Raw genomic sequence first — 10,176 nt, forward strand, 5'->3', positions numbered from 1 at the left:
ACAGTGCTGTAGTGAAAGAGCGAGAGGGCGGCCTCGGAAAGGGCCTTTATCGCCGGATCGTGCATGCAATGGCATGGCATGGCATGGCATGGCATGGCATGGCATGGGTGGGGTTGGGAGGTGACCCCGAAGATCACGTTCCCGCCCCTCTGCAATGGGCACGGACTCCTTCCACCAGGCCGCGTTGCTCAGAGCTTCATCCAGCCCGGCCTTGAGCACCTGCAGGGATGGGGCATCCACACCTTCCCTGGGCAACCAGGCCAGGGCCTCACCACCGTCACAGTAGAGAATTTCTTCCCAATATGTAACCTAAGACTGCTCTCAATTTGAGCCCATTCCCCCTTGTCCTGTCAGTACATGCTCTTGCAAATACTCTTGGCCCATCTCCCCTGTGTGTTTCCTTCAGGTGCTGGCAGGAGAAGGCTTTGTGGAATAAGCCGCTGTTCCTGTGAGGAGTGGTGGGTGGGAGCAGGGCACGCACAGCCCACGTTTGAGCCGCTGCATGAGGGGCAGTTTTCCTCCTGGCCATCGTTCCCGTGGCCCTCGCTAAAGTCCATGAGTTGGTGCATTCTACAACACCAGGCAATCCCCACACTCCTTCCCCACTGCCTTGAGCCTGAGCCCTGGGGCGCTGCACCCACAAAGAGCCCAGGGTGCTTGTCCTGACACCCAGCTCAGCCCGACGTCACCGTGCTTTGTATAAATGCCACCCAAGCGCTGCCTCACAGGCACCAAGGGAGCAAAGAGCAGCGGGGTGATGGAACAAGAGCAGTGTCACTGCCCTCTTATTCAGGCCCTGTGTCCAAGGCAGAATGTAATTTACTATCCACCAAATGTTATATTCCAGTCTTTGGAAGCAAAGTACTGCTAACTTTTTGAGAAATTAAGGCCTATAAGATAGCGTAGCTTAACACAAAGCAAAAATAAGCTCTCGGTTGAAAAATTAATCAAATCTGTCAGACAGCATAAATGTTAACATTTCAGCAAGGGCTGCGTCACTTGTGTGAGAGCACTTCTGCTCTAATCTCACAGATGATAGAAGCACTGTTAGCAGTAATGAGATCGTGCCTACATGGGCAATTAACTTGTGATTCCTCACCAAACAGCAAACAACTGCACTGCTAGAAAAGTGAGGAAATGACACCAAGATAATTGGAAAAGGAGGAAAAAGCAGAGCTGTGTCAAGATCTAATAGACATTGTCCCTTGTGGTGTCCCCTGAGCTCAAGCCATGTGTAATTCAGCATTCTCAAACGTGCTTAAAATCCACTGCCAGCAGGGCTGGCTTGGTAGCACATTCACAAGCAGCAGCCTGTGTGTGCTGGGCAGCTGTGGGTTTGAGCAGATTCACAAAGCTCCAGTGCTACAGCAGTCACAATAATCAGTGGTAATACACAGCCTGTTTTTTATCAGGTGGACCCCTACTGAGCACAGACTGCAGGGGTATGTTCCTGTGAAAACCTCCCTAGTGGGGCCATTGTTCACAATAATTAGCTTTCCAGAGGTCTGGCATACACACACAGGATGTATGGATATGTATAATAAGCATAACTAATGGTATGGGGTTTTTTTCCTAAACTCTAAATTTTCTTCTTTTTTTTCTAATGTATGATCATGATTCCAACTCAGCCCCATAGAAAAGCTCCTGCTAATTTGAGAGAGCACTTTACCAGTAAGTGTTTGCAAAGAACAGAACAGGCACTTCCATTAAGTTGTGCAACTCTGTAAACACATGTCCAGCCATGTGAGTTGTTTGCACATTTTGTGTGTCCCACACAGGACACTCTGCCTAACACCCCAGCCTTGGAAATCACACCCAGAGGCAATGAATGCACTCTGCAGTGTTTATTAATCCCACCTCCAAAAGTGAGAGGGTACTCTGGCTTTAGTGAGGGCTCTCTGTAGCTGCTCTCAGTACTTCAGAGCCTGTTCTCAGTGTGTGACATTCATCCTGGTGACACTCAAGCAGCACACTGCTGAAGGACAGCTGGGGCACATCTATATTTGTGGCATTGCTCATTGCTGGCATGCCCCTATCTGAGCAAAGAGGCAGGGTAAGGTTACTGCAATAAGTCTCCCAGCTGCAGTTACAGGAAAGTGGCAAGGAATTGCTTTCGTGTGAATTAATTTTTACTAGGGGGAATAGAAGTTAACTTTGATGCCATCTGAGCTATCAGAAGAATTTATGACGTCTTAAGATAGAAGGCAAGTTTTTAGGTAGTAACATTTTTGGTTATGTATTTATGATAACTGGCGGTCACGGATCTAAACGTGCTTCATGTAATTTTATCTGTGCCTGCAAAGCAAGCAAATACTGAGCAATCATCTGAAAATCTTATTTAGGCAGCAGGATTGCAGACAAGCTTAATTATGCTAATTTTAATTTATTTCATTTCATTTTGGTAGGAAAAATAAATGTTAATTCACTTTTCTAATTAGTAGTAGCTTCTAATGCAAGCCTTATTGTTTTAATTATGGGGAAAAAAGTCTTTGCGGGAGCCAGACAACATTTTCTGGTATGTGTTAAGACCTTTTCTCTGTTTAAAATGTTAGAATTTGCATGATTTATTTTATTGCCTTCAGCATAAATAGTATTTCTGCCTAGCTTCTTGTCCATAGTAGGATATTGCTAACTGTAGAATCCACACCCATGTCTGCAGTGCCAGAAGACAAACTATGAACTTCTGTGTGGGTTTTCTTACAGATTTGTAGGGCTGGACTCAGCCAGGAATATAAAACCAGAGTGCAAAATGCCTCAGTATTTTTCACTGGTTTGGGAAGTTGCTTTCTACTAAGTCACTGATTGTGTTGACTCTGTTAGCTAAGCAATTCTCAGGAAAATTAGTAAAATATTGATTAAATAAATTTGAGGTAATAGCAACTACACAAAACCAAAAGGACCATAAATAGTAGTTTGAAAGCAAATTTATGGGAAAGCTTATGCAGAAGGTCTGATAACACTGATGTCTGACTGATCTTTTGGCTTTTTTTCTTCTGTGAGAAAGTGATTTTAAAGCTTTCATATGCTTCACTTACCTAGGACAGGATGTAACTACAGATTATTTGATATTCAGCTGAAATCTTTCCATGGAGTCTTTTGCTTGTGGTACTAAACTGCTGATAAAATTGATCTGAGTAGTTTTGTAGCTATGATTCCATTCATGTTGGTGAGCAGTGAAGGGCTGTGGGGACGTTTCAGCTCAGAGAGAGCTCTGACTCTGTACTGGCATTATCACTGCTGTTAATAAAGGCTGATTTGAAAGAGTGGGCTTGGGAATCAGCATTAAAATTGCCTTTGCACTTTTAATGTTATCCCACATGCATCTGCTTTATCATGTAGCTTTGCATGTCACCTGCACATGCTCTTTTCACACCTCCCTCCTTGCAGAACAGAACAGACAAAATGTGCAAGGTTTGGTTCAGAGCAGGCATCTCTCAGTCCAGAGGTCAATGGCCTGCCTTGCTCCCTAGTTACTGGATGCTTTATATGTTAAAATGTATATTTTCCACAGCACATGAGAAGCCCCAAAGGGCAGTATGTTTTCTCTGTGATATTTTTTTAGAAAGGACCCAAGACCTTGACTCAAGTTTCAGTATTAAGAATGGCAACTTAAAAATACAGAACAGGACTTTCCAGGGCACTTACTAGTGTGTTCTGTGGCATCAGTGGTCACAACAGAGGACATTCTACATTATGCCTGACTGACAGTTCAGAAAACACGCTTGACAGCAGCTGAAGAGTGAGCAGGCTTCAAACCAGGCCATTTCCAATTGCACAGAGCAGCACTAACTGTGCCTGAAGCACAGTCACAGTGTTTATCTGACGACAGGACTGCTCTACAGTGGGAAATCAGGCATCAGGGTCACAGATGAGGTAAAAAAACTCAGAAAAGAGGATGCACACCAGAGACAGCTCTCTGCTGTGCTTTGCACTGACGTGAGAAGAAAACAAGCTTCCTGTGGCTTCCCTTCAGCAGCTTCACTTAGGGAGTGAAGCTACAGACTTTGGTCTTTCCCATGCCTACCTCCAGGACTGAGCAGTCCTCAGCCAAACCTGAATGGATATATTCTATCCATATACTTTTAAGCAAGAAAAACTCAATCCTGATATCTAAGTATGTAGCTAAAGATCTTTCTTATCTTTTACAAGCTTGAGTCTCATCATCTCAAAAGCCTCCCTGAGGATACCAATGTCATCCAGACCTGGCAGCATGAGAAACTATGAGACCAGCGGCCAGTCACAACATCATTCAACTTCCCCACCAGTCCCAGAGCCTAGTGACACTGAGACTGAAGGTCTGATCTTTTATCACATGGATCTTTATGGATCAAAGGAGAGGTTTGATATCTTTCCTGAAGAGCCCTCTGGTCGAGGAGACAGATCTCTGGGGGATACAAGAAGGGAATCTGCACTGAGTAGTGAAAAAGTTCAGCACCCACAAGAAGTTGGCTATGACTTGGAAAAGGAGGTTGCAGAGTTGGCTAAGATGTATGGACTTGATGAGGATAGAGAAAAAGAGCTCGAGCTTCTTGGAGGACATCTGGAGAAGGTGGAGAGCAGATGGCCACCAGCTCGCACAGAAAAAGCAGGATTACAAGGCTCCATATATAACATATCAAAAAGCAGCTCTTCAGTGAAAGATCCAAGTCAAAGCACAAAGCAACAAGGACTTCCTGATGAGGCTTCTCAAGGTGAAAATCAGAGCAAAGCCAGAGCAGATGATGAGGCTGAGAGCAGCATATGGTCCAGAGGGGGGCTAAGCAGTGGCGGCGTGTCAGACGAGTGGAACAGTCAGGCTGTCAGTGAGGAGGAGGAAGAGGAGGAAGAGGAAGAGGAAGAAGCAGCAGATGTTTTTTGTTCCACCTGCAAGATACCAATCCGAGCTTTTGACAAACTATTTGGAGAACACAAGGATCACGAGGTTGCTCAGCTCCCCAGTGCTGTGGAAAGTGAAAAGGTGAGAGTAACACAGGTGTACTGTGGTGCCTCTAAAACAGTCTTCAGACACAGTAAGAATGACACGGGGTGTTTTGTAGGAGGAGATCCATAAAAACATGTGCAAGTTGGAAGAACAGATTGCTCAGATGGAAAATGTTGCCAGCCATTTGGAGGAAATCTTCATCACTGTAGAGGTAAGGCATTTTCTCTTGGGCTAACTTTATGGTAGTGGGGTTAAACAGTTTTGACAGTCATACTGACATTCATAGTGTTTGGTTGTTAATGAGATGAGTACTTACAGTAACAGAGCACAGAGTTATCTTGGGGTTTGTCTAGACTGAAGCACTCAGGAAGACTCATCCTAAAGATTTTTTTAAGTGGGCTAGTAAAACCACATTTATAATTTGCACAGAAGTTTGCATCCAGAAATAAAGTCACCCCCAGTCAGGTCATCTTGGCTTTAAATGGCCAAAGAGCTGTGATCTACTAGTCCATCCAGAGTGCAGTCTTTGTGTTCCCTCAGCTTCATTCACAGAAGTGTCAGATCCAGGCAAATCCTTGGACCAGCTGCTTCAAGCTGATGCCTTCAAGAGTTGTGCTCCCACTCGGCTGCTGTCAACTTGGCCCCAGGGGAAGGAGGTCAGCTGGCAACAAGTTCAAACTGAAGCAATAACTCAAGGCACTGCAGGCTTTTCTCTGCTGCATGTGGCACAGGAGGACATCAGTGCCTGAACAGTGAGCAGTTGCTGGGACTGCTCCTTGACTTGCCTGCTCCTTAAATTTTTCTTCCTAATGCTTTCTCCAGCTGTGAGTGAGGATAGCAGCATTAGCTACCCAGCTCCCTCAGCACAAATCCATGGATCCCACTGAGTTGCTATGGTTTCTCTCATGGAAGGATGTGCTTCACTGTATTGGTGGAAATGCTTCTAAGATTATGGCTAGGATATATCCTAGCTGTGCTCCCTGCGTTTAGGTTGCTTTACATCATTGTTCCTGCTGTAATTTCTGTTGCTCTTATGTCTGGAACAAAATCCAACACTTTTGTGCTTTGGTGGGGGGTGAATGATCAGAGTAAACCCCTAAAAATACACATAAGTGAAATTACAGCTTCTGTGTACTGGTACCGTGTCCTAGTTTTGTGAATTAAATCATGACATATTACCTCTATGGTAAGGAGAAATTTAGGCAGACCAGAGTAAGGTTTTCCTCCACATGACCTGTGGATCAGGCTTGATGCCAAGGTACAAACCCTCAAATATCTTGCAGGAAAATTTTGGGAGGCAGGAGCAGAACTTTGAGGTGCATTACAACGATGCAGTGCAAGTGCTTGCTCAGAAGTATGAAGAGCAGCTGGAAGCACTGGGAGAAGAGAAGAGGCAGAAGCTGGAAGCTCTGTATGAGCAGCTGGTCAGTTGTGGGAAACATCTTGACACATGCAAGGAGCTGACGGATGAAACCCAGGAGCTTTTCCTGGAAAATGACAAAGCTGAATTTATGAAGGTAAAGAGTTTTAACTGTTGAAGTGCTTTTTGCTGCTTGCAAGTAGTCCCTGTCTGAGAAGTGCCAAGCAGCCTTATTGCTAAGGAGAATTTGGGATGCTCAGTCCATGGTGCTGTCACTGCTCCTCATGCTTGGCATGGTGGCATTGACTTAGTAGGGCAACATAATGGGGGCAAAATGCAGAAGCAGAAGTTTGTAATTTGGATGCTCATTCATTTGTGAGTCACACTGGGGTTCAGAGAGAAGATATCTTGCTGAAATGCTTATCTGGGGAAACTCTGGAAGCACTTAGTGTTCCTTGCCTTGTGCAGGCTCAGCTCTCTTGCTCTATTCTGGGCTCACAGCAGGCAGGCTGATGTAATCACTTAGGAAGATGTTTCCTTTTCTCGCTCATTTTGGAGGAAAGTTCAGCTGAAATATATCAAAAGCTCCTGCAAAGTGATGGATGAAATCCCACTCTTGAGGTGGTGTCAAGAAGATATTTTTCTTTGGCAGGTAGAAAAATAATTGGAGAAAAAAATCAGAATTTTCACAGATGATGTGATTGCTCTCACCTGAGCTGTCCTGTGACTAAGGTGGGTGGGAGCATTTCTGTAGCACAGTGACAGTAACTTCTGAACTGGACAACAAACAAATCTCATAACACCAGTGTATTTCTGTGGGTCAGTTTGCTATGACTCCAGCCTGCTGAGTTCTTCTCATGAGCTGACTTTTCCCATTCCTCTGCATCTCTGGAATAAACTTATTTTCTCCTGCTTGTAAACAGTTTACATTGCCCCTAAGAACCGTTATTCATCAAAAAGTGAATGTTGGTCTTGAGCTCTCAGGGGCTTAGGTTTCTCCTGTACATCTGTCTTCCAGTTACATGCACTGCTCAGACTCCCTCCAGCACAGATCATTTCATGAATTCTTTTGCCCAGCTGATTTTTGTTTTTCTTTGTGAGGGATCTGTTGGCACTTTGGACAACCAAGGGAGGAATTGGTCTAAAGTCTCAATGGGCAGACACTGATGACCACCTGATATTGCTCATCATCTTTCTGTAAATTCAGCCAAGATCTGTCCACTTCAGTAGAAAGGGCTGGTTTGTTCTCAGAGTTGGATGAGAGCAAATTACTTCAGTCCAAGTATTGCATCTGGAGCAATTTGTGTAAGATAGGTCAACAGCATGATGTAGTCTGACTCTGGACTTTTCTACCTCTAACGCTCTTTCCTTTTTTTCCCTCAGGCAGCAGTAACCATGGTTGACAGGTAGTATCGCAGTCTGGGATTTTGTGTCACATTTCTTCCTGCTAATTGGATGGGTTATTGGAGATGCTTGTGTGTTCTGGACTTTGTTCAGGCACACAAATGTTGTCTAAACCACTAGAGCTATTGAAATATTTAGTGTTTTTGTTTTTAAAAGTGCATCAGAAAAAGTTGCTCTAAGAAACTTAACACTCAAAACTTGTTTGGATCCAATTTCAAGAAATCTGAAAGGAGAGTTAGAGCCTGAATAAATTAGTGTTTTCAGCTTAGTCATAAGGAAGTAATTTCACTGAGAAACAGGATTGCTAAAGCTCTTGAAATAACCACTCTGGATCCAAATGAGACTAAAATTGAGCTCCCTAAATATACTGTAACGGGCTTATTTATGCATTAATATAGTGGGGTAGAAAGTCAAGCTGTGGGAGCTCAGAATAGATACTGAAAAATATTGGAGCAATTGGAAGAAGTCTTAGGGCACACTAAATCATAGGCAAAAAAACCCACCCTCTTAATTGACTGTCACTATTCATGAAAGCACAGAGAAAAGATACCCCTTTCTTTCAAATTTACAACACCTAGAGCCATGAGGTCATGAATTAGGGTAATAGTGTGAATTCAAAATAATGGAAGTTATGGAGCCAATAGGGTGCTTCCCGAGGGAGGTGCTGGGCACACCCCACTGCCCTGCTCGCTGCAGGAGCAGGGCACGCCAGGGTGGCCCTCAGCCCCAGCAGCCAGCTCTCTTTGGCATCTTGGGGCACTGATGGCCACCTATCTCCAAGCCATAGGCAGAGGAGGCTGAGCTTGTACAGCTGTGAAAACGGTGTTTTAAGGAAATAGATGTTAATTTGGAGTCTGCTATTCTCTTAAAAATAGGCATCATAGACAGATACCTCCAACACTATGGCACTTCCAATTAGACATTCTATTTTTCCCCCTACAATTACAGACTGCAAGAATTCTTAAAGCAAGAAGTGAATTTAGAGCTTTCAACACTGCCAGACTTTGAAGAGCGGGTCATAGATGTCTCTGAAGTTGAACAACTAATGAACTCCATTAATGCTATTCCAGGTACTCATCCTAACTGATCATTATTTCACACCTATTTACATTTAAGTAAGGATACGTATTAAACATTACTTCTTTTAAAGGAGATCTGCAAAGGCAGAATTAACTGTCCCTAGTTTTCCTTCTAGGTTTTTCTTGTTTGTTTTTGGGGTTTTTTTGTTTGTTTTGTTGTTTTTTTCGGGGGGGGGGTTTGTTTGGTTTTTTTTTTTTAATTTGCCTATATATACAGAGACACTGGAAGATATTTTTGGATTTTTTTCCATTTGTTTTCAATATAAAATTACCAGAATTACTGCTAAATTGGGACTTCCTTGCTTTTGCTGGATGATTTCCTAGAAGATTCATGAAGACTACCCCCTTCTGTTGAGGGGTCAAACACGCTTAGTCAGTGATAACTTCTCTTACCTTGTAGTTGCTTGAACAAAATAGAGAGGAACCCCAGACAGCTTTAAATAACTTACCCAGCTTCTCCTGATAAAACAGATTTCAGTGACTTATTCCTCTGCTATTTAGCAAGCATTTCCTCCCCCATCATCCACAGGAAACAGCATAACATAAATTTTGAATAACTAAAAAATGCCTAAAAATTTAAATATTTTCTGGTGCATCACAAATGGTCAGAAAGAACGTTATTCTTTTTTAAAACCCAATACTGTTAACACAAAACAGCATTTGGTGCTTGTTTGGCTGTGCTGATTCCCCCTATTGTACAGCTTTTCCCTGATCCCTGGGTGGCTGGCAGGAGTCCTGGCATGGCAGATGTTGGGCTCACTGGAGCAACCCTCAGAGCAGGGGAGGCTGAGGTTTACTTGTTTCATTGGTTTGACTTCGTTTTGAAGCAAGACTAGTTCTCACACACCAGTGACCTGATTACTATCTGCAGTTGCAGAGTCAGCTCCTGATTTTTCTCCATGTGGGAGGAATGGAGGAACATGACCCTATTCAGTGCCAAGGCTTTGTGCAAACACCTTTGTGAGAGGAGAGATACAACAAACCATGATTATACATTCAAAAACTGACCTGTTTTTTTCCTCTGCAGCTCCTTGTGCCCCTGTGATCAATCCCCAGGCTCCCAATGCAGCAACTGGCACTTCACTGAGAGTTTGCTGGGGCCTCTTCTCAGATGACACTGTGGAGTGCTACCAGCTGTGCTACCAGCCCGTGAGCAATGAGAGGCACAGTGATGGGCAAGCAGGTAAGGAGGCTGGGGTCCAAGGGACACCTCAGCCCTCCACTGGCAAAACCAGCTGATGCCAAAGTGCCTCTGCATGCCTTGTGCACTCTGTCTGCCACCAAAACTGTCATATCTGCCACCACCATCTGCTTTGTCCCTCTTCCCCTGTCAGGTCTGCCATGCTGCCAGCTGCAGCAGGACCCATCACAGGGGCAAAGAGAGGATGTGACAGCAGCAGGGATAGCAGGAA

The 10,176-nt window shown here is 44.2% G+C and overlaps 1 protein-coding gene across 1 annotated transcript in view; it reads left to right on the forward strand.

Moving 5' to 3' along the window:
• The first annotated feature begins 4,189 nt into the window (after window positions 1–4,189).
• The window catches only part of FSD2 (fibronectin type III and SPRY domain containing 2), a 14,127-nt gene continuing 8,140 nt past the window's right edge, over window positions 4,190–10,176 (forward strand). Inside the window, exons 1-6 of the mRNA XM_005419616.3 lie at window positions 4,190–4,957; window positions 5,037–5,132; window positions 6,205–6,438; window positions 7,665–7,687; window positions 8,634–8,755; window positions 9,792–9,947. Coding sequence (XP_005419673.1) covers window positions 4,190–4,957; window positions 5,037–5,132; window positions 6,205–6,438; window positions 7,665–7,687; window positions 8,634–8,755; window positions 9,792–9,947 — 1,399 coding nt within the window. The remainder of the gene's footprint in view (window positions 4,958–5,036; window positions 5,133–6,204; window positions 6,439–7,664; window positions 7,688–8,633; window positions 8,756–9,791; window positions 9,948–10,176) is intronic.

Source organism: Geospiza fortis, unplaced genomic scaffold, assembly GCF_000277835.1.
Source record: "Geospiza fortis unplaced genomic scaffold, GeoFor_1.0 scaffold171, whole genome shotgun sequence".
Taxonomy (NCBI): domain Eukaryota; kingdom Metazoa; phylum Chordata; class Aves; order Passeriformes; family Thraupidae; genus Geospiza; species Geospiza fortis.